The sequence below is a fragment of the Mesocricetus auratus genome, unplaced genomic scaffold (genome assembly GCF_017639785.1).
Source record: "Mesocricetus auratus isolate SY011 unplaced genomic scaffold, BCM_Maur_2.0 Super-Scaffold_100018, whole genome shotgun sequence".
Lineage (NCBI taxonomy): Eukaryota > Metazoa > Chordata > Mammalia > Rodentia > Cricetidae > Mesocricetus > Mesocricetus auratus.
Window position 1 is genome coordinate 51,632,540 of NW_024429199.1, and position 24,383 is coordinate 51,656,922.

The 24,383-nt window shown below is 42.3% G+C and overlaps 1 protein-coding gene across 2 annotated transcripts in view; it reads left to right on the plus strand.

The window, feature by feature from the left end:
• The window catches only part of Colec12 (collectin subfamily member 12), a 144,995-nt gene that overhangs the window by 108,758 nt on the left and 11,854 nt on the right, over positions 1-24,383 (plus strand). The window contains exons 2-5 of one of the 2 annotated variants that reach the window (XM_021234692.2): positions 8,748-8,892; positions 11,764-11,886; positions 18,809-18,907; positions 20,244-21,290. In XM_021234692.2, the coding sequence (XP_021090351.1) occupies positions 18,820-18,907; positions 20,244-21,290 (1,135 nt within the window). In that variant the 5' untranslated portion in view covers positions 8,748-8,892; positions 11,764-11,886; positions 18,809-18,819. The remainder of the gene's footprint in view (positions 1-8,747; positions 8,893-11,763; positions 11,887-18,808; positions 18,908-20,243; positions 21,291-24,383) is intronic. The other variant, XM_005083031.4, reaches the window with a different exon arrangement.

Below are 24,383 nucleotides of genomic sequence, written 5' to 3' on the forward strand. Positions count from 1 at the left end.
CATGACTATGGGCAGTTTCTTTCTTCTTTACTCTCTAAAACTGGTTCAAAAATAGTAGGCATCACTTCTAGCCTCCAGTGAACAAAGCATAGATCCCTGGCTTCTTAGGACAAAAGTTACTGTTGGAGGCTAGGGAGAAGGCTCAGTGGGCAAAGTGCTTGCTACACAAGCATGAGGACCTAGGTTCCAATCTCCAGAACCCATGTAAAAACTATGCATCATGGCATGTGTCTGCACTGAAGGGGCTGTAGTGAGGTAAACAGGAAGATCCTGGGGCTTGCTGGCAAGTTGGTAAATGCCAAGTGAGAAGTGTGTCCCAAAAAATGAAAAAGGGTGGTGGTGGTACACACCTTTAATCCTAGCACTTGGGAGGCAGAGATAGATGAATCTCTGTGAGTTCAAGGCCGGCCTGGTCTACAGAGTGAGTTCCAGGACAGCCAGGGTTATACAGAGAAACCCTTTCTCAAGCCAAAAAAGAAGAAAAAGAGCACTTGCTGATCTTCCAAAGGCTTCGAGTTGAATTCCTAGCACCCATGTTAATGGACTCACACCTGTAAACATGTCCTGGTTATCCAACACCCTCTTCTGGCCTCTGTGGGCACTGCATATATGTGGTACACAGACAAGCAGGCACATACATATATACTTAAATAAAAATTTAAAGTATTAAAACTGAAGAATGGCAGGGAGACACACAACAGTGACCTCTGCATGTCCACACACAGACATGTGCACCTATATACACATGTGTAATACCAAAAAAATGAATAGATGAATGAATGAATGAATGATATATTGTTAGCAGCTAGTGGAAAAATTCCAGTATTTTTGTGATCCCGTTTCTCTTTCTCATATTACGGCTTTCCTTTCCTCCAATCCTGTGTAGATAACCACAGAACTGCTCTTTTTCCAAAGAAGAAACATTTAGTCGCTACTCTGTAGCCCCTTTCATCCTGTTCTGGCCCCATATAGCAGAAGGAGCCCTCCCTAAACAAAGGGTCCCCTATAGCCTGGCTTTCACAGCAGTTCCTGGATAAACACTTCTCTTAAATGATTTGTGCCCAGTTGTGCTGTGCTCCTGGGAAGTAAGCAAGAATGGAAGGAGGTCTTCCACCAAACTCCCAGCCAACTTGTGTGCATTAGTCCTACAGCTGGAATGTAGCAAATATGTGATCACACAGTAGGTTCAGTGAACCATAGTAGCTTAGCACTTGAAGTTTATAAAGGCTGTCATAATAACAATAGCGAGTGGGGTTTCCTCCAATTGTAATATGTATTCTTTACTATGTGTTGTTTATTGGGTGTTGTTTCTCCCCCAGTAGTGTTGGAGATGACAGACAGCTATAGGACAACCAGTAGGTTGTATTTCTACATGCTAGTTGTCTTGACCAGCTTTGTCACTTTAACACAACTGCCTTCCTACAGGAAGGAACATTGCATAGTGGCAAAAGCTGTAAAGTCCAGGTTTTAATTTTAGCCCTTGCCTAGGAATGGAAACGTTGGGAATCACTGAGCCCTTCTCTTTCAGTTCCTCTTCAGGGCTAGGCACAGTATGTTGTGGCAGGAGGTTAAAATGTGCTGTCTTTGTATCTATAAAAAGGTCAGCACTGACCCGACATCAGTAGGACTTAAGCTTGAGTCACTTTTCCAACTGTGTGGTTGGCTGGCTGGACTTCCCCAGACAGGAGGTACTCTAGGCCAAGCCACATTTTAGAAGGATTATCCATGATCTGTCAACCCAAGCCCACCCTTGGGATCCTATTGTCAATGACCCCTCAGAACAAGTACTTCTTTATAGTGACTCTGTGTGTGTGTGTGTGTGTGTGTGTGTGTGTGTGTGTGTGTGTGTGTGTGCGCGCGCGCGCACGCGCACGGTCATATGTGCATGTGGAGACCAGAATCAGCCTCAGGTATCATTTCTCAGGGGCAATTTACCTTGTTTTGTTGTTGTTGTTGTTTGTTTTTGTTGTTGTTTTTTTTCTCTTTTCTTTTTTTGAGACAAAACCTCTCATTAGCCTGGGGTTTGCTGAATAGGCTAGGCTTGATAGTCCACACGCTCCAGGGATCTGCCTTTCCCTGGCTCCTCAGCACTGAGACCACAAACATACGCTAGCATACCTGCTTCTTTTTGTTGGTTCTGAGGATGGAGCTCAGGTCTTCATGCATGTGTGGGCAAGCACTTTACCAAATGAACTGCCTCCCAACACCTTTGGAGAGACTCTTTGCCACAGGTCAGTTGCACCAGTTTGAGTAGTATGCTGACACATGTTTAACAACCAGCTCTCCAGAAAGCAAGAGCTCTGATGCAAGTTGTATGTCCATTTCCAAGGTAGAAACAGGCTCAGTGAGGCCAATTTCAAGGTATGTGTGTAAAGTTTAGGACCACGGAACTATGAAGACATACAAATAGTATTTTCTTACCAGTCGGTATCATGTAGTTCCTGCCACATCCCTGAGAAATCTATGGGAAACTGTACATTTAACTGAAGAAAGTCATTTGTGTATATACAAGAACACGTTTTTTATTTATTTCATCTTTCAACACATTTCTAAATTTTAACTGTGTTAGGAAAGAACTCTTTGGTATGGAAAATTTAGTAAGTCAAGATGTTCCTGTTTACTTGACATTCAGTTATAATTGTGCCAACTAGTGTTTCTGTTGAGTGGCTTTTTGTTTAATTCCCAGTTTCATTCTTTGTCTTGAAAATCACAGTTGTCTGTCCCATAAAAAAATCTTCTTTCCTCTGTCTGCCGCTTGTTCAGCTATAATAACAAGTATAACAAGTATGTGGCTGAACTGCACAGCCATCTTCTGGGACGCAAAGCTGTACTTTCCCCAATGTTTATTAGCTGACCTTCCCTCACTTGGGTAATTTTAAGTTGGCTGACTCATTTCCCATTATGGTTCTGGACCAAGAAATGTCCAGTGCAGGATAGAATGGATACCAGCCATAGAGTCTGTCACTGCCCTGGCTCCTTTTCTCTCAATTCTAAGTGTCCTTTCTCTTGAAGAAAGAAGAAAAAAACATATTTATAGAGGAATAAGAAATGTCTGTCAGGCTCATTGTTATTTTCATTCACATTGAAGCCCTCCCTTTTTATTAAAATACTAGTTTTCCTGGTCTACAGAGAAACAAGTGTAGGACTGGAGAAAACAGCTCAGTAAGTAAGAGCATTTGCTGTACTAGCAAAGACAGGCATAGCTGCCTGCACCAGCAACCCAATACTGTGGGGTGAAGACAGGTGGATTGCAGCAGCTCACTGGCCAGCTGAAGCTGAACTCAAGGATCAGTGAGACCCTGTCTTAAAGGAGTAAGGGGGAGATGGATTGAGGAAGATACTCAGTGTCTTCCTGTGGCCTCTGTGTACACACCCCTCTATGCTTATAACACACACACACACACACACACACACACACACACACAACAGAAAAGAAAGCATGTGTATGTGAGAGCAGGTTCAGGCTTTGATTTAAGCACCTATACTACCAATGGTCATCCCACCCAACATTGTTTCTATCATTAACAGCAGATAGCCTCTTGTGAACTGAGGTTGATCCTGCTCAGTTGTGTGCCCTGTCATCATTTTGTTAGTCCTTCAGCTGCCCAGTGTGACACTTTGAAAAGTACCAACACTAGAGGCAAGCTGGGGGCCGTAGCCTTTCAAGACACCCTCTGCCTTGTCAGGTTGAGCTTTGTGAATGCTGAACATCGAAAACTAAGTCGCAGTGTTTGCCATTGACACCTTCTGTAAAGGGTCTCTGTTTCACATTTTTCCCCAACCCCACCACCACTCCCTCCTCCACTGAAGAGCCAGCGTCTGGTGGGGCAGCTGAGCTGGGTGGGGGATTGGTGCACACAGAGTGTCTGAATGTTGCCTGTCATGCACCTCTCCCAGGATGTCTACACCCTGGCCTACAGGACAAGGAAGTCACTCTGTCACTCCTCACCTGGAAGGACAGGCACAAAGATGGGATAGGAGGTTATGAAATCCCCTGCACGTGAGAGCTGTTTCCGGTCAATGTGAAGGAGATTGACAGGAAACCATCTTTCTTTCCCTGCTACCCCATCACCATCCCAGTCTTAATTGGTTCAGTCCCATGGCATGCAAGGTGCCAGAGAGTGCTTGTTTGTTCAGAGAAATGATAAAGCCATGCTACAGAAAATAATTAAATCCCCATTCCTTTCAAAGGAGGTGTTTTGAAGAGACACACAAATGCGTGTGTGGCCCAATGCAGCCAACAGTGGGGGCTCAGGCACAGCTGGGCTGGGTGCAAGGTGAGTTAGGAAGGGACTCACTGAGGAGGTTGGCTAGTCAGAAGGAAATGATTTGGCAGATGGAAAGGATACTTTAGGAAGAGAAGAGTAAATATCAAAGCCCAGAGATTAAATGAACAGTCCATTGTTGGGGGAGAACACATGCTGAGGATCCCAGGCTCTCCCACTCTTGTCCATGGTGCCTGGTTGTACCCTGTTCCTATTTTCAAATAGAACCTCGTCTGTTCTCATTTCATCATAATGACCTTAGTGAGAAAAAAGCACAGTGACATGGTGTCATTTGGAGTCTGGAAAGCTCTGTGGGGGAGTCAGGAAACTTGGACCCTAAAGCCAGCTCCAATAATCATGGACTCTTCTTACACTGGAGGAATGGACACAATGACAGTAGAAGTTATTGGGATTTCTACACAAGGAGATTGTGGTAGCTTTTGTAGTCCAACCCCTCTCTTCCCAAAAAAACATTTGACAGTATACGCCAGCTAGATTTTTGGTTTTTCTTTTTTCAGGAGGCTAGAGACAATTTGTCTTTTAATCACCATTGGTAAGCCCTCTCCCTACCTTTTTACTAAGTGTGCATGCTTAGTTATAGCAAGCTTGAGCTATCAGCATTTGTTTGGGACTATCGATAAAGAACTGTGGAGGCTGCTCTTTGAGATTCCTATTTCAGTGTAGTATATCTTTAAAAGAAAGCATGCTAGAGGCAACTAACTTGATCTGGTTTCTAGGCTAAATTTCTGGAAACCCCTAGATGCCTCATAGTTTGCCTTGTAGTTACAGAGTTACCTTCTCACCCCAGTCCACCCGGTTCCCAGAACACCACCTCCCTTGGAAAGTGGGCTTATTCTCTACGAGAAGTTAACAGCCTTCTTGACCATAGACAGCTTTAGCTGATCGTGACATCCTCGTGGAATAATGAGCATTTATTTAGGATGGAATCATCTTGCTTGCTGCTCAGGTATGCCTACATAGAAAGAATTACAGCCTGGGCTCTGTCATAGTTAATGGGGACTAAATGTTACTGCTCACATCTGAGAAAGCTTCTCTCTCAACACACAAAGTGTTCTGTGCTGCTTTATTCTGAGAGGATGCTTGTCATACACGTTTAACCCACCAGCTCCCTGCAACTTAGCTAGTCAGGCATCCTTCATGTTGCGCTGCCTGCCCACCCCCGCTTCTTTTTCCTGGGAAAGTAAATTAGCTTGAAGAGCTGTGCCCGTGTACTAGCTCTGTGACATGGTTTAGGAAGCTCAACCTGTTTGCCCATCTAATTTTCTGGAGTATGTAAAGTGCGAAGGGACCTTCTGCTCTGTGGGGTTATTAGAGGAATTATAAGCAGCAAGGAGACAGAGTTTGGCCCACATCGGGTCCTCAGAAATAGCAATCATTCTTGGGCAATTCCTGTTTGTGTTTGCACCAGTCACGAACTCTGCTCCAAGCCAAAAAAAAAAAATGTCTGGAAGCCTCTCTCCAAGTACGTGCGTGGTGTATGTCTGTCTTAATTGTGTGGCAGACTCTCAAGGCCCAAGCTGGAGCCAAATCACCACGAGTTCTTTTCATGCAAAGATTTAGGGCTTAACACAAAAGGACACCACGTACTAGTGCCAGATAATGAAGCTGTCAGGACTGCTGGAATCCATCGTCCATTCACTCCGTGCCGTAGAATGAAACAACCAGGAATGCAGACAAGAGGGAGGGACCAGCCAGGAAGAGCGTGTGGCAGAGATATGATGTTTGACCCCTGCAGCCAACAGAGAGTCTTCTGCTCAGAATTGAAAACATTTGTGGACAGCTCATCTGATGAAGGCTTTTTTATATTTTTTATTTTATTTTATTACACATACAGTGTTCTGTCTGCTTGTATGCCTGTCTTCATGAAGGCTAGAAGAGGGCACCAGATCTCATTGCAGATGGTTATAAGTCATCATGTGGTTGCTGGGAATTGAACTCAGGACCTCTGGAAGACCAGCTAGTGTTCTTAACCATTGAGCCATCTCACCAGCCCAAGGATTCTTATTATATAAAAACCACAGAGAGAAAAGAATGGTGTTGTTTTGAGACACTGTACATTCTGGAAGACACTCTATATTCTGGGTGGGACCGTTACATCTGGTTTCTGCCTATAGAAATTCCTAAACAAATAATACTCTTAAAAAATTAAAGCCAAACCAGAACCACTGCCCTTCTTTTTTATATCTATGAGAAAAATAGAAAACTATACTATTGGTAAATGCATAGACTACTACAGTAAATTCACAATGAATATGAAAGGGTTTACTCATAAAACTATCTTCTATTTTTTTCTGATCTGGATACACTTTCATGAATAGAATTGCTGAGAAATTGTTTGTACAGAAAGTGATTTCACTTCCACTTCTTATCCCATTTTTGTGATTCCTTATGTCACTTAGGATATATGGTATGCTAAGATGTCCAGTACTAGGGTTTATATTTAGGAAAGTAAATCACTTTGCAATTATACTAACAAAATCCATATTGTACCACATACTAAATGGCCTGTGTAATGAGAACGAGATATTCGTTTATGGGATGAAAGGGTTTGGGTATGTAACCTTTTGTGATTTAAGAACATTTGAGCAGCTAGCCAGAATGTTAACTCTGTTTTGTTGCTGTAGAGGACAATTATAACTATATATAGGTATTTATTTGACTCATCAGTTTTACAGTTAGAGCCAAGTTATTCTCCTAGGCTTATGGGAATATATGCAACCAGGCAACAAATTAGTAACTACGGAAAAACCACATGAAAGGGTCACTTTTAATCTCAGATTGAAACTGTGGTCTTTGAGATTTTGCAATTTACCAGCTTTGTAATGCTCCTTTCTGGCCACATGGTCTCGATAACACCACCCAGCAATAGATACTTCAGGTGACTAAGATGACCCAGAATGCTCCACTATACCCACAATGCCAACCTCTACCTACTGAGGAAGACAGTCAGTCAGTGAGTATCCCTCTTAATGAATAATCCCGTCTTTGGTGATACACATGGCAGACAAACACAATAGTGAAAGGGAATTGCCTCCCCCTTCTAAAAAAAAAAGATTGGAAAGCCAGACTGGATTGGAGCCTGGACCACAACACTTGGGAGGGCTCTTTATGGAGAACCACAATCGAAAGGAATTCTCTTTACTGATGAATTCCTTTGACCATTTGTACTGGCATTCTTGGGGCATGTCAGTTATTCCTGCAACCAGCTAACCACCCCCTGCTCGGTGGCCCCATTCCATCCCATTCTTACTTAAAACATGTTATTGGAAACAGGGCAACAGAGAGAACTTTTGAGTGTGGACACTGGAGACCAAATTGTCAGCCTATTCTTAACTTCAGTAGGCTATTCAAGTTCACCACACTGATTCTGGCTTCATGGGGCCCCAGAGGTTTTTAAATAATAAAGACTTGAACACTGCAAAAATGCATGCAAACCATGAGCCAAGAGTGGTCTAGAGTAGGAGGTAGTTCAAGAGGCGAGCCAATGGGAAAACCAATGGACCTTCAAGGGCCTTTCTGTCTGTGGCCAGCTGCATTACAAATGTGTTATTTGGGCCAGGCTTTTCAAGAAGCTAGATCTTTTGGTGGTAATGGGCAATGTTTGTTCATTTCCTGAACTGAAACGTCTGATACGCAGCATTCTGCAGATTGGCTCCCCTTGCTCTTCCTCTGCCTCCCCCAGCCCCCATGGGAACAAAATCCCTAGTCTCTGGAAAGTAATACTAAGAAAACAGACACTACAAAGGCTGGTAACAGGGGGATATCTGTCTCAAATGTTTGGGTTCTTTGTGACTATCTCGGTTCAAGGAGGAAGGGGTCCTCCAGCTCTAGGAGTCAGCAGGGCCTCTTTGTAGTAGACATCTATATGTTTAGCCAGATGTTGTCCCAGGGGAGGGCAGAGAAGGAAAGGTAAAACAGAATTCTTATTAAAAATAAGTCTCCCAAGAGAGAAAAAACAAGCAGAGAAACTGTGTCAAGTGGAAGGGGAGGCCAGGCAGTGCCATCTGATATTGATTAATGCTGATAGTCAACAGTGAGAAATGCACACTGACAGGAAGTGCCCCTGCTCTTTGGAATGTGGTCCGGTGGCAGCTGTCTGGGAGAGGATCTTTGTGCATCCCACATTCAAAGATGCTCAGTAACAACCCAGTGCTTAGCATACAGAGAAGGACAGGACAGAGTCAGGACATGTGTCTTCTGATTTTACTTCACCTGGCTGGCCTTCGTTGTCTGTCAGTAACACAGTGACTCATAACCAGATGACCTCTGTACTACCCTCGAACTCCCAGATTCCATTGTTTATCATACTCTCTCCGGCCAAATCTCCCAAGGGTTTTCGTTAGAGGGTAAGAAATCCCCCCAGGAAAGGTGTGAAAAGTGTTACACACCACAAGCCCTCGAACCCAAAGGAATGACACCCCTAGCAGCCTCAGTTGCATCCAGTTTTTTTTTTTTTTACAGGAGATTCATCTGTGTCTGTCATTCACCTGGGTGACAGTTGCCCCAAACCAATGTGTTCTTTCTCAGCATGGAATCTGACGTGTTTGAAGGTCTACTTACAATTCTTTCTCTCTTGGTTTTAATAGCACCTCCACATTTCCTGAATGTAAGAGGCTTTGTTTTATTTTAAATAATTTGAATTCATTTGTGTGTGTATGTGGGGATGACTGCCTGTGTGTGTGTGTTGTTCATGTGCACAGGTAGAGGTCAAAGGGCAACTGTAGGAGTCACAGTTAGGTCTCTCCTACCATGTGGCCCCTGGAGATCAAAGCCAGGTCCATCAGCAGTTGCCTTTACCCACTGAGCCATCTAGATAGCCCAATTTTATCTTAAATCACCAGATTATAGAGACTTTTGACCTGGAATTTGTATATGTTTGTATTCATTTGTTCATCTTTTAGTTGAGGGTGGGGCACTGAATGTTGTTTTTGTTTTTTCCTTCTTGGCAAATGTCATGAAGACGGCAATATTTCAGTAGAGTGTGAAGACTGAACTCCAGTGGGAATGGAAGAAAAAGCTTCCATTGAGGGTGGAGATCTCACAGTAAGGCAGTGGCAGTGGGAATGGAAAGGATGAGCAGAGCAGAGATCGTGGTGTAGTGCAGAAATGGCAGCTCATAGAGGCTGACTCAAGTTGGAATCCCGGCTGTGTTGTGTGTAAGGTGGCAAGTGACTGCCACCCCTGCACCTCCTTGCAGCTTGTTCTATGGATTCCAGACAAATAAAGGACTCAGCTCAGAACTCAGTACTGTGTAGGAAGCCAGTGAACATCAGGAAGCTAGGTGGTAAAGATGGTGGTACAAATACACTTTGGGAAGATCAGTGGGAACCTGTAAATTGAAGAATTAGTAGAAGAAACACATCATGGAATTTTTTTTTAATTTAACCACCTGAGCAGTTTGGATAGTAGTACTTAGGTTGGGTGGAATTCGAGATGTGATTTGCAGATGTAGTCATTAGGACAGCAGTGAACAAGAGGTAGCACTGAGACAAGTGTCTATTAAAGAAGTAAGGCAGAGTTGGGCATCGTTGGCACACGCCTTTAATCCCAGCACATACCATCATCCACCCAATGGTAAAATTTAATGACCAAAAAAACCCTGATTTATGTTAGGTGTGTTTGACGAATGAGTTTGATATTACAGCTTTCGGTCATGATCAGCTGCTAAATGAAACTCATATCCCTCGGAATTGTGGTCCTCAGGTGAAGTATCACCTAGACCTTGGTAAATGTGACTCCTACCTCAGACTCCGGTTAGTGATTCTAACCCAGTGTTTTGAAAATGTGGGAAGTCTTTCAAGTTTGAGAAATCAATCTCCTGAGATGTTAGACATCGGCACCCTCAAGCTTTTCTCAGACTCCCAAGTCATGAGCCCTTTTAGCAATTCTGGTGTCCCCCAAAAGTGTGAGAAGCCTGCAGTAAACCATGGAAAGATAGAGTGGGTTCCCTTTCCCTTGTGCCTATGACACAGAACACTGGAGGGGCTGACTGAACTCTGAGACCTAAGCTTCAGCCATTATTAACATGCTGTGTTCATCCTCATTTTACATTAAACACAGCTGAAGAACTCTTTTCACTGGAGAAAGGCACTGGGCAAATAACAAGAAACGAAAGGAAAGAGGTTTCAGCTACGCCTTAATCCTCATGACTTGTCCATCAGTACTTTATGTACTGTCACTGGGGGTGGGAGGGTGTTAGTACAGGGAAGCAGGGCAGGCTAATGAGCACTGTCTGGATACCATGACCATGTGAGTTTCACATTAAAACACCCACAGCCTTCGTCCTTCTGCATTTCCAATCAGTCAGATGCAAAGCTCCCTCTCTCTGGGTTAGTTTCTACAGTCTCTTGCAGCATGGATGTTGGTTTTTCCAGAATCTAGACTGTTTCTCAAAGAGTTGAACTGTAAGCAATAAAACTTACCTCTTTTCCTTAAAATTATTTATGAAAATTTTATTTTCATAAAAATTTTCCTACTTGTTCTGTAGTTTTTTTTTCACTGTGGTGACTTAAATACTCCCTGTTTTTGTATGACTGTGATATATAATATTTTTATATTGAACATTTGATGATAAAAACATGTTTTTGTCTATAGCTTCTAGGACATTACAATCAAGGGCATGTGAATACCCAGGAGTTTTTGTAGCAGGTGGTAAAAGGACTCATTTGTAGAAGGCTCATTTCTAAGGTTAAGGCTCATTTCTATGGTATAAATACTCCCTTTAGGGCTGATTTTAGATGTTTAGTATCAATTTAACAACTAAAACTCAAATTTAACCGTCAAAAAACAAAGAGAACAATTTAACATTTGACTCTCACAAGTGGACATCAGTCACAGCACACTGCCAAAAAGAAACATCGAGGCATAAGTCTGGTGTTTAGCTGTTTGAAGTACTGTGGGAAGCAAGAAGATGTGGCTGTTTTGTATAATTGGGTGTTTATTAAGATTATAGGTATAAGGACAGCTAAATGGCTCAGCAGGTAAAGGCACCTACTGCCAAGCCTGATGACCCAAGTGCTATCCCCAGCCCCATGTGGCAGGAGGAGAAAACCAAGTCCTACTGGTTGGTGACCACTGACCTCCACAGACACAAAGTGGCAAATGTATCCCCAAATAAAATGCAATTTTAAAAATGGTTGATTACCCATCATCAGAGAGGCTTCTCCCTGCAGATGATGAGAGCAGATGCAGAGACCCACACCTAAACATAAGGTGGAGCTTGGGGCACCCTGCAGAAGAGGGGAAGGAAGGATTGTAGGAGCCAGAGGGGTCAAGGACACCAGGAGAACAAGACCTACAGAATCAACTAAGCACGACTCATAGGGGCTCACAAAGACTGAAGAGGCAATTACAGAGCCTGCATGGGTCTGCACCAGATCCTCTGTATACATGCTGTGACTAATATGTGCTTTAGTGAAGATAATGTTTGAAATGATGTTTTTTTTTTACTAGTATTAAATTTTGATTTTTCTTACAGGTATTCAGGAAGGAACACAGTGTACCAAATGTAAAAATAACTGGGCACTGAAGTTTTCAATCATATTACTATACATTTTATGTGCCTTACTAACGATCACAGTAGCCATTTTGGGATATAAAGGTAAGTACTCTTTCTGTTTTCTTTCCAAATAGCAAAGGAGTTTGAAATTTAAATGCAGAAAAATCATCTTTGGAAGTGTGACATACAGTTGACCCTAGTATCCATAGAGAATTAATTTTAGTCCCTTGGCCCCTCCAAGTATCTCAAAAAATATTTGGATGCTATCATCCCTTAGTGCAGGGCTTGCATATATAATATGTAAACAGTCTCCCATATATTTTATGCCATTTCTAGATGACTTACAATATTCAATACAAGATGAATGCTGTGTAGATGGTTGCTATACTTTATTAGAGAATACCACCAAAAATAAATTTGTGCATATTCAATACAAATACATTTCCCCCCAAGTATTTCCATTGAGAGGTTGGTTGACTCTAAGGACCTGGAGCCTGGGAAGGACAATTGAATCATATTTATGATACTCGGTTGTAAAAGCCACTAACCTCATGAACTCCATCTTTGTGTCCTGAGATCTTAGCTGTGGACTAGACAGTTTTGATTCATGTAGTAATCATGACAGCCCTTTATGGGTTAGGAAGATTTTTTTTCCCTCTTTGTTGCTTTTTCCCACTTTACCTCAGCCATTCCCTCTTCTCCACCCCACCCCCATCTTATCTGTGTCTAAGAGGCTCTGTGGAAACCTGCAGTCATCACCCAGGAAAATACTGCTGACAGAGGAGAATAAGTACCACACAGACTCTCCAGGCACATGACTCACCCACCCATGGATTGACCAACTGATGCCCTTTTACTTTTTCTCTAACGTACGGTTACTTCAGTAAATTAAAAAAAAAATGCTACCCCATAGAAATTAAACTTACAGGCAGCAGCGCCACCTCCATCTGCTTAATAAAATGTTAGGCCTACCAAATCTGATTGAGGTAGAGGAGATTTTCCTCTGAATCCTCCAACTTGCTAAACTAGTCCTCCCTCTGCCCCCCTCCACACCACACACCACTGCTGCCATTCCCCCTCTCAGAGACCAGAGTTAGGTGTCATGATTCAGAAACACAAACTACATGAACCCTTGTATAGAAAGTAGACATGGAAGCCTGCCCTGTCACAATCACATAAGACAGACATACTCTCTGGTTATAACACAACTGTTGCCTCAGCAGTCACCTCAGCTGCTGTTGGACCTCAGAACTGACCAATTAACCAAGCATAGTTACTGCACACACACACTCTCTCCCACCCCCCAATCCTGCCCCTTAACTCATGGTGCCACTTTGGAAAAGAGAAAGTTTGAGGGCAAGTTCCCTCCCACTGTAAATCCTCCTACCCTCCCAGTGGCTTCTGAGGAGGGTGGAATGAATACAGTGCATCTGAATTAGAATTGACTTAGGAAACAAATGGTCTGTCCTACCTGTTTTAATGCAATTATGAATGCCCAGCAAGTGTCTGCCAATGTATTGTGTTAGCTCCACCCTCTTTAGTGCTACAATCCAGATGTGAATCTTTACCTCCTGGAGATTACATGATTTTGTAAAGCAATAACCATCATACCGTAACTCTTCAAATTAGTTGGGATGAGCAAAGATGTTGGTACAGAACTGAGCTGCAGCATCTCTCTATTCACTCTTCCTGATTGCTCACTGTAGTTATTCATATTTACAGAAAATAAAATGTGTCAGACATTTGATAATTGATAATTGAGTTGGGGCAATGAGAATTTAGAAAATTGACTGGTCATTTTATTAATTTATGATGAATTTATTTAATCTGTAGAGCCCTCAAGTTTCTCATGAAGAAGCAAACAGAGACTGTGGTTAAGAAAGGCTATTGAATCCTGATGAGGGCTAAGCAGAGTAGAGTCAGAACCTAACAGTGTGTTTTATGTCCCAGTCATTCAGACCACACCTTCTTTTCTGGACTATGATTTTTCCTACTGGGCTGAAAGATGGTCAAAACAGTCATCCAATAGGGAATGTCAGGGCTTAGTACAGAGTTATAGCATGGGAATTAAAATTTACTGCTAGAAGAGAGAGCAAGGGGGTTAGTTGATACGTTTTGTGAATTTTACTTCTGCTAGAAAGGCTAGGATTTATTGCTTCTAAATTATACAGAAAGCCCAAGAATCCAGCTATCTTCTCCTCACTCCACCTCCCTGCCACAGTTCTAGCATATCCATGTGCTTGATCTCTGGTCTTTGGTCCCTACAGTTTGTTGTGCCCAAATGGCTTCTCCTCACCTCTTATGTCTCTGACACATGTCTCACTAGAAGCCTCTGAATGGAGAGCCTCCTGTTCATTCCCACAGTGAGCTTTCTTCACTTTAGGCTCTATTAAACCATTGTCATTATGGCTAGTGATTCTGGCTCATTTGGTTTAACACCTAAACTACAGAATTCTTCTAAAACTATTTTTATGAAATCTCCTACTAGTACTTACAACTCATGGTTTATTTATTCAATATCCAGGCAAGTTAGCTACATGAGTGAGTAGGTGGGTAGATGGATGGATGGGCGCATGATGGATTGGGGTGGTTTCTATGAAGATAAAGAGCAGATGCCAAGGAATTTCTGGGTCAATCTGTGTAGGGATTGTCACTCCTCAAAGCACTACACAGAAACCTGACATTCTGGAGACCAGCTTGGCCTGCTCTGTGGCCATAATCTTGCCAGGGTGAAGGGAGTAAGATGACATCTTGCCACTTTTTCCTCCTTCAGTGGCTCCATTCCTCTGGCGTCTGCTGACAAAAGAAGATAATACGATATATACTTCTGGCCACCAAAGCCATCCCTAATGAACTCAAAGTTGAAATTTTCCAGATGTACTTTGTCTTCACATGATAGGATTCCTCTTTCTTATTGATAAGAGTCTGGTGACCCCAGGGTTATAGGAGGCAGAAAGATAAGCCCCACCTCTCCCCCATCACAGATCCCCCTTTGATGGCTAGAAAAGCCCTTCTCTATTAAATAAAAGAAGAAATATTCAGTAAAGGCAGTCCGGAGGTGCTCTGAAGACATGAAAGGAAATGAAACTCCCTTATCAGGGTTGGCAAAGGATGTGTCTGCACTGTTTTCCTCAAAATTGTTCTTTGGTTCTCTTTTTATGTTACTTCCATAGCTACATATTACAGTCTATTGAAGTTTCATTTAGAAAATTTGCTGAGCAAGCTGGAGGATCGCTTAGTCACTCAGATGTGGCCTGTGCAGTGGCTGGGACTACAAGGCACGTTGGTCATGTTTCGGAAACATGTTTTTGAACAGTTGCAACTTGATACATCCTCTACCCTAAAAACTATTTATTATTAATCCTGAGTCTATGTGAAAGGCATCCCCCCTCCCCCACCTTTAGTTTTTCAACACAGAGTTTCTCTGTGTAACAGCTCCGGCTATCTTGAAACTTGCTCTGTAAACCTCACTGACCTCAAACTCAGAGGCCCCCATGCCTCTGCCTCCCAAGTGCTGAGATTAAATCATCTCTTAAACTCTTCAATTAGTCATGTTCCTTCCATAACATTCCCTTACCATGAAAATACTACTCCATTGCCCTGCCCAACAGGCTTTTATTAAAATCTAAGTCAGCAAGTCTCTGGTCCTTCAGGGTTCTTGACCTTGGTTTGTCTGACGAGCGGTTGCTAAACTTTGCCAGTATAGCAAGGAGATGCACAAACACCTGAAACCACACTGCAGAGCCTCTTAGAATGTTGGATGCTGCCTTCCTGATTTTGTGTTTCTCAGTAATGAATCCTGAGGTAGTGTTAATGGTAGAAATGTCTTTGATGAATTCCAAGGCTGTGTAACTGCTGATACTAAAATTCCTAGGAACTGTTGAGAGAAAGCCTTTCTCTTCCTGCATTGTCCAGCCACAGGTGGGAGCTCTGTGCTCTGTTCTTATTCCCTACCCTCCAGGAAGGGCCATGGCCTGTCTCTTTAACACTTAGCACCATGATAGATGCATAAAAACATCTATTGATAATCTTTAAAATAAATAGAATGAAGCCATAATGGCTTCCCCCTTTAGGGAACTTTCCTTAATAAGAGGAAGTCAGACTGAGAAGAGAAATATTAAAGAAAAAAACCTGTGTGGCGTTGAAGAAGACATGTAGATTTTAGAGTTCCGTCTCCTAGCCTGAAGTCTCATTTAGTCTCTTAGGAGCTATGTGATTCTGGGATGTTCTTGAATATCTCTAAAACTGTTTCCTCATCTGTAAAATAGGAGTACTAGGAACTAACTGCAGTGGTGGTGCAGTATACATACCACAAACCAGGAATTTTTCTTACTACTTCATATCATAAAAACAAAGAGGCTCTTGTTATTGTCTTTCAAAGATTCAGTTGTTGTATTCTAGACTCATGTGAGAGGCAAAGCTTAATGCCCTGTGATAGACCTTAAGAAATGAGTGGAAACAGAACAGATGAGGAGGTTTGTGTCCATACCAAGGTGTAAAGTATCCCCAGCCAACTGTTCCTAGGGGAATGTGCTGTGAGCACTTGCAGAGTAGGGGGTCTTCAGGCATGTTAACTGGAGCCTCACTAATGAAAATTAAAATTCCACACCAGAAGATAGTTCCCCGTTGAGGGACCCCATGGACAACCAGAATGCTGATAGCCCTTTTGTGTTGCCTCTTTGTTTTCATTGTAGAATGATCTGTGTAGGCTTGGAATATCCAGGATGAGACAGGAAGCTCAGCCATTTATGCTTCTGGTTGAAACTTTGTGCTATAAATTAGGGGGTAAACTGAGGAGTTGCTGTGTGTTAGTGCAGTGTTAGTTCTGGATTCCTGTCAGCCTGGGATTTTTATGCACACACGCTGCCAGCGTTGCAGCCCTACAGTTTATGGCTTTATACCAGGGTGCTATTTTTAAACACAGACACACACACATGGGACTGGTTCATTAACACTTGTGGGCAGGACACATCATTTCCTTTCTGCACGGAAAGCAAAACCAACAGCTGCTTTGTTGTTCTTCTTCTTTTCCTTCTTTTAAGTGAAAGTATTATTCCCTTTATCCTAAGTACCCTTGAATTTTCTGTCCCCAAAAGTTCTGTGTTTTTATAAACTAAATTGAAAGAAAAATTGGGGAGGGTAGAAAATGATAGCCATCAGCTTATTTCAGATTTCTTTGGCTTCCAGGAAAGAGGGAGATCCTGTGTGTGGTTTGAGGACAGAATGAGGCATATGTTTTCATCTGAGAGTCAAAACTGAGTCTAAGCTTGTGAACATTTTTTAAAATTTAGCTTTGATGAAATGTAGTTTGTTTTACAAAATGTCCAGAGATTCAGGAGCATATGTGTCTATCACACAACCCCAAGGTCCCAAGTTAGAACTGGACCTTTATGTCCACATAATAGTTGGCTTGGTTGTTTTTTCTTTTTTCTTTTTTTAATTATGTGAATATATGTGGGGTGGGTGGATATGTGCACATTTGTGTAGTTCCCATGGCATGGAGACCAGAAGAGGGTGCCAGCCCCTGGAGCTGGAGTTACAGGCAGGTCTGAGCCACTTAACATGGGTGCTGGAATCTGAATTCTGGTTGTACTCAGTCCTAACTTCTAAGCCTTCTCTCCGGCTCCTGTGTGGCAATTTTAGAAATAATAATTTAACAAAATGTCATCCTGAACCAATGCAGAAGCCTCCCTGGTTAGCTAATTTCTATGTTGGCCTCTACAATTTAGCTCAGCTAGATTGTCTAGGCCTTAGCAAATTCTCACTTGTTTAAATATATGACACAATAACTATTTATTAAGTACCACGTACTGAGCTAAGAGCTGGACATGGAGCTGCAGAAGGTCCCCAACTCAGCATAGTTTGACAACTTTATAATCGTGTGAGGCAATACACACTCAACAGAAACTGTGCATTGAAATTTTTTTTCCCTGGCTAGTGATATGTATGATGATGCTGGGCAGTGACTGTGGCCACAACTCTGCCACCCATGAACATGAGGCTAAATGACTTGACATTCTGCCATGCTGGGTCACTCAACTAGGATGCTTTGTATATCTTTAGTTTATAGTGGGTTTATCAGACACAATTCTGTCACAATAAAGACCTGTGAAGAGTCATAGTAAACAAACAGTATATGAATCCCGAAATAGGCTAAGATAGTAGCCCATTCCTTATTTCATAAAATGCTGCAGAGCAGAGGTTTCCCAAAGGGCTATCGAGACTAAGTTTTTAAAAACAAAAAACAAACAAACAAACAAAAAAACCTGGAGAATACTCAAATGTGCCATCACACCCAGCTAAGCCAGTTCTTTGCCAGTGGAGTTCCCATAAGCAAGGAACATTAGAGAGGCCTAGAAGTCATAGAATTTTTTTGAATAATTAGAGTACTGTATGTTTCCACATGTAGAAATTAGCAAAGGCATTACAATAGGGGATTCAGTGTGTAACAGAGGGCTCTAGCACATCAAAAATTTAGAAATTAGTCCAAACACACTCTAAAGCTTCAAAAGAACAGTTGCAGATAGATGGTCTTAACACCCATAAGTTATTATCACTGCATTTTTGGCTAGTTATTTTTCTAAAGAACAGCCTGTGTTAGTTAGGGTTTCTATTGCTGTGAAGAGACACCATGACCAACGGCAACTCTTATAAACGAAAACATTTAATTGGGGTGGCTTACAGTTTCAGAGATTTAGCCCATTTATCACCGTGGTAGCTTGGTGCTGGCAACAGGAAGTGAACTGAAACACTGGGTGTGGCTGGAGCATAGATAACACCTCAGAGACCACCCCCACAGTGGCAATACTTCCCCAACAAGGCCACATTCACCCCAGCAAAGTCACGTCTCCTAATAGTGCCGATTACATTTAAGCTACCACACCACCTCCTCCACGTTTGATCTCAGCTTCTTATTTCAAATCTGCTTTCTTCTATAATGAAATTATCTCATCTTGGAACGGGGAAAAAAAAAAACGAACATGAGCGGATAAGTCAAGTAACAAATTCTTCTCCCAAATCTTAGTTGTAGAGAAAATGGACAACGTCACAGGTGGCATGGAGACATCTCGCCAGACTTACAACGACAAGCTCACTGCAGTGGAAAGTGACCTGAAAAAATTAGGTAAACTGCAGCAAAAGAGCCATTGAGAGGAGAGGATCCCTTGTATGTCCTCTGTATGAATGATAAAAATTCTTCAGATTGGCGATACATTTAGGATTTTTGTTGCTGCATGTTGTGTCTTTCCTTGGCATTTAAGTATATTTCTGTTTCTAAAGGTAAGAATGCCCACCTTGACATTTTTATGCACTGTATAAAATCTACACCTCAGTCTTGACTGAAAAGAACCATTAAGTAGCCTCTACCAAAGGCTCTTTGGTCAACAGCCCAGTAAATACTAAATGGAATTATTTTAAACCGTATAGGCACATTGTTGGGAGTTAATTCCTTATGTAGATCAGGCAGGCCTCAAACTCAGAGATCCTCCTTCCCTTGTCTCCAGAAAACTGGAGTTAAACTATGCCCAGCAAAGTTAACTTTTAAGATGAAAGATTCTAGCCTGTATGGTCTTTTTTTTTTTTTTTTTTTTTTTTTTTTTTTGGTTTTACGAGACAGGGTTTCTCTGTTTTGGAGGCTGTCGGTCCAGCCTGGCCTCGAACTCACAGAGATCCGCCTGCCTCTGCCTCCCGAGTGCTGGGATTAAAGGCGTGCGCCACCAACGCCCGGCCTGTATGGTCTTTTGATGTTTGTTTTCACTTATTAAAAAATGAATTTTGGTTCAAATGATATGTAAAGTTTTATGAATATGATTCTGCTTTTAAAATTTGATAGTAATTTCTAGCATTCAAATTATTAAATGCCCACTGAGTAAAATAATTTTGTATTTCAAAATCTTTTAGGATGAACTTTGTTACAGTTTTAATACCAGTAAATTTCATCATTTTTATTGACAGTAAAAAAAAAGTTTTGGCAAATTTGTAAGATTTTTTTCTTATTAGTACACCCTGCCTGCTATCCTAATATCTTGTAAATCCCCCTCTAAGTGTCCACCCCAGTTTATAAGACCTGTGCTGAGTGCCTTTGCTGATTCTGCAGGCCCCATTTTAAATAGATACAGATTCTTAGTAACGCAGCCTCACCTGCATGTACTACAATTTTTATATCCAAAATACAGTACTACCAGTTAAGTATGTGGGATCCTTTTTAAAAATTACATTTATTTATTCATCGGGGAGGCACACACATACTACAGCTGGTATAGAGTAGTCAGAGGACAAATGGCTTCTCGGGGTACGTTCTCCTCTTCAACTATATAGATTCAGGGATTGCACTCCGGTTGTCAGATCTGGTAGTAAAGGTCTGCATCCACTGAGCCATCTCTTTGGCTTTTATCTGGGTCTCTGGTCTTGCCTGAACATCGTCATACCACCAGTCTAAGTAGCAAACTCTCTTATTCCAGGGGACCAAACTGGGAAGAAAGCTATAAGCACCAACTCAGAACTTTCTACCTTCAGATCAGATATTCTGGATCTCCGTCAACAACTTCAGGAGATTACAGAAAAAACTAGCAAGAACAAAGATACACTAGAAAAGTTACAGGCAAGTGGGGATTCACTGGTGGACAGGCAGAGTCAACTGAAAGAAACTCTGCAGAATAATTCTTTCCTCATCACGACTGTCAACAAAACCCTCCAGGCATATAATGGCTATGTCACAAACCTGCAACAAGATACCAGTGTGCTCCAGGGCAATCTTCAGAACCAAATGTATTCCCAGAACATGGTTATCATGAACCTCAACAACCTGAACCTGACCCAGGTGCAGCAGAGGAACCTTATCACCAATCTGCAGCGCTCTGTGGATGATACCAGCCAGGCCATCCAGCGAATTAAGAATGACTTCCAAAATCTGCAGCAAGTTTTCCTTCAAGCCAAGAAGGACACTGATTGGCTAAAGGAGAAAGTGCAGAGCCTTCAGACACTGGCTGCCAACAACTCTGCCCTGGCCAAAGCCAACAATGACACCCTGGAAGATATGAATAGCCAACTCAGCTCGTTCACAGGTCAAATGGACAACATCACCACTCTCTCACAGGCCAATGAGCAGAGCCTGAAAGACCTTCAGGACTTACACAAGGATGCAGAGAACAGGACAGCCATCAAGTTCAGCCAATTAGAGGAACGCTTCCAGGTCTTTGAGACAGATATTGTGAACATCATTAGCAACATCAGCTACACAGCCCATCACCTGCGGACGCTGACCAGCAACCTGAATGAAGTCAGGACCACTTGCACAGATACCCTAACCAGACACACTGATGACCTGACCTCCTTGAATAACACACTGGTCAATATCCGTTTGGATTCTGTTTCTCTCAGGATGCAGCAAGACATGATGAGGTCAAGGTTAGACACTGAAGTGGCGAACTTATCAGTGATTATGGAGGAGATGAAGCTGGTTGACTCAAAGCATGGTCAGCTCATCAAGAATTTTACAATTCTACAAGGTCAGTGTAAATTCTGTATTTGGGTTTGTGTGGATTATCTATTGCTATAAAACAAATTATTCTAAAATAAGGCAATTTAAAACAAATATGTATTATATAATAGATTTTATGGATTGGGAATTCAGAAGCAGTTTCACACGTTGGTCCGAGTGTGCATGCATGTGGTTGCAGTAGGTTTTATCTGGAGCTACAGTCATCTAAAGGCTTGGTGGGTGTGGGACATCTATTTCCAACATGACTTGAACCTCAGTTCATCACCAAGTGAGTTTTCTTAGTGTTGTCACAATAGAGAAGCTGGATGTCTCCAAAGTTAGCAGTCCAATGAAGAAACAAAAAAATGGAAACCACTTTGTAACTTCACCTCAGAAATCACATACTATTAGCAGTAGTGATCATTTGTAATCCCAGTGTTTTCAGGCATTTGTACTGGCCTGCCCTTGGGGTTCTGACAGGGTATGCCCTCAGCTGCAGCCACTAAGAGCACCACCTGTGCACATTCACTATGTTCCCTTTTAAAAGGGCACTACTGCTCACCTCCTCTCTCTCTCTCTCCCTCTCCCTCCCTCCCTCCCTCACTCTCCCTCCCTCCCTATCTCCCTCTATCTCTCTCTCTCTCTCTGTCTGTCTGTCTCTCTCTTCTCATCTCCCCTTCCCCCCTCTCCCCCTCTTCCCTTTTCTCTCTCTCCCTCTCTCTCTCTCTCTCTCCCATCACTCTTGTCCCCAGGGACTGGTCTCTGCTCCCCTCTCTCCTCTTCCAATAAGCCTCTCATGTGAGTCCTGTTGTATGGTGTGACTTACTTGGGAGACTCAGGCAGGAGGATTCCAAGTTCAGGGCCAGCCTTTCTGGAAAAAAAAAGTATTCAGTTGCCTGTAATCCCAGTACTAAAGAGGCAAAGGCTCAGGAGTGAAAGTCTGTCATTCTTACCCACATTAAGTAGTTGAAGCTAGCCTGGGTTACATGGCACCTCATACCACCATGTTTCATATAAGTCAGCAGGAGAAGGAGAGCCAAGCCCCACATCTGGAAGAGTGGTGTACAGATGTGTGATTAAGTAGTTTGTTGGACTAAAGATCCTTGTTTTGAATTTTTTCCAATATCTGAGCTGTTTCAGTGCTTGTATATGTTGAGCTCCTGTGAAAGCAAGATTAATTCATCTAAGTCTTCAGGCCTCAACTAAGGAATTCATACTTACATATTTCACTAATAGAAGGATAGTTGGTCATTACAGTAACTGTGAGTTCACAGAAGCTAGAAAAGGTATGGCTGCCACAGAAAACGAACTTTACTGTCATCCAGAGTATCCTGGTCCATGTTCATTGTTGTATCCCTTAAGGTAGGAAGCATTAGCATTCTTCTTTTGCAGAGGATTAATCTGAAACCTAGAAAGCCCAAGTAACTGTTCCAAGTTCAAACAACTGGCAAGTGACGGCAGTGCTAGTTCTCAGGTCCAGGCTACCCCCACCGTACCTTGGTACCTTTGCTGACTTCAGAGAACAGCATGTTTGTCAAGGTTGAAAAGATGAAGAATTTACTTTCAGGAGTTGATTTTTGGATAAGAGGTTGACCCTTGAACTATCCTCTGTAGGATGTATAGCAAGGCTGGAAGGTCAAGGAATAATGCCAAGTATAAGGCAGATAAGATATAAAGTCTTAGGTTCTCTCATGGCCTACCTATTCTCTCCCTCATGCTATACTACCCCAAGCCAGAATGTGTCTTTGGGCATCCTTATGGCCAGCCAAAAGTCCATAAAGCAGATGTGGTCACTTGGTGAGAAACAGTAGGTTTACCCATATACCCATCTCTATGAACAAAGAGTTAACATGAACTGGAAGTCAACTCTCAAGTTCAGGATCAAGAATGAAACTATTCAGAATGATTGTCAAATACTATCTATTGCTTTCTTATTATTTTATTTTGGGGATTGCCATTGTAGTTGTTTTGTTTTGAGACAGGACCTTGCTACATAGCCCTGGATGTACTAGAACTCATTATGTAGACCAAGCTGGCCTTGAACTCACAGAGACCTGCCTGCCTTTGCCTTCTAAGTGCAAGTCCTGGGATTAAAGACATGTGCCAACATGCCAAACTATATATTGTTTTGTTTTGTTTTTAATTTGCACATTCCTTTTCACCTTGGTAAAGCTAAGCTAACAGTTACTTTTACAGGTAGTATAGTTGAGATCTAGAATGTTCCTCAATGGTCGGTGTATTGAAAGTTTAGTCCTCAGTTTGTTATTGGGAAATGGTAGAACAATGAAGAGGTAGGGCCTGGCAGGAAGTATCTGGCTCACTGGGGACGTACCCTTCACCTTGAAGGGGTTGTGTTGTGAGATGGTTACCTTTGAGTCTTAGCAATAAGGTAAATAGTTGGCTCCACCAGGTGCTCCCAGCCTTGATGTGCTACCTTGCCATAGGCCCAAAATCAAGAGACCCAGTCAATCATGGACCAAACCCTCCAAAACCATAAGCTAACATAAACATCTCCTCTTTTTAAGTTGATTATCTTAAGCATTTTGCTATAGTAACGGAAAGTTAACACATAGATGATTATTACGTTCAGTTAATTGCAATCAAAGTAGTTTTTAATAAGAAGAAAGCTGCATTGTTTTGTATCTTTTTTATTTCTACCCGGTCTATCTTCCAGTCTTATACTAGGGTTCCTTGTTGTTATTACAGACTCTTACACTGTATCCCAGGATGCATTAGGGTAAATGTATAGCCTAGGCAATCCTCAAATTCATGGCTTCAGCCCCCAAAGTATTGTCAGTCAAGGTTCTTAACATCATGTCTCCAAGAATTTGGATGACAGACAAAACTTAGGCCATCTCTCTAATTTATGTAACATAGACGTTTAGTTGGAAATCATGGTTTAAAACTGTCTTGAGTAGGATGGGGTGGGGGGGGCATGCCTCAAAGTCTGCAGTTCACATGCCAAAGCAGAAGAGGAACAGTGATGAAAGTCTAACATCTGAGGATTCAGTATCTTAAGGCCCCTAAGTCTCTGACATCTGGGAGCCACAATGTGACAGAATGCAGGGTTGCTCAGAACCCTGCTGTTAGTTGTCTGGGTGCATTTGGGGAACTTGCAACA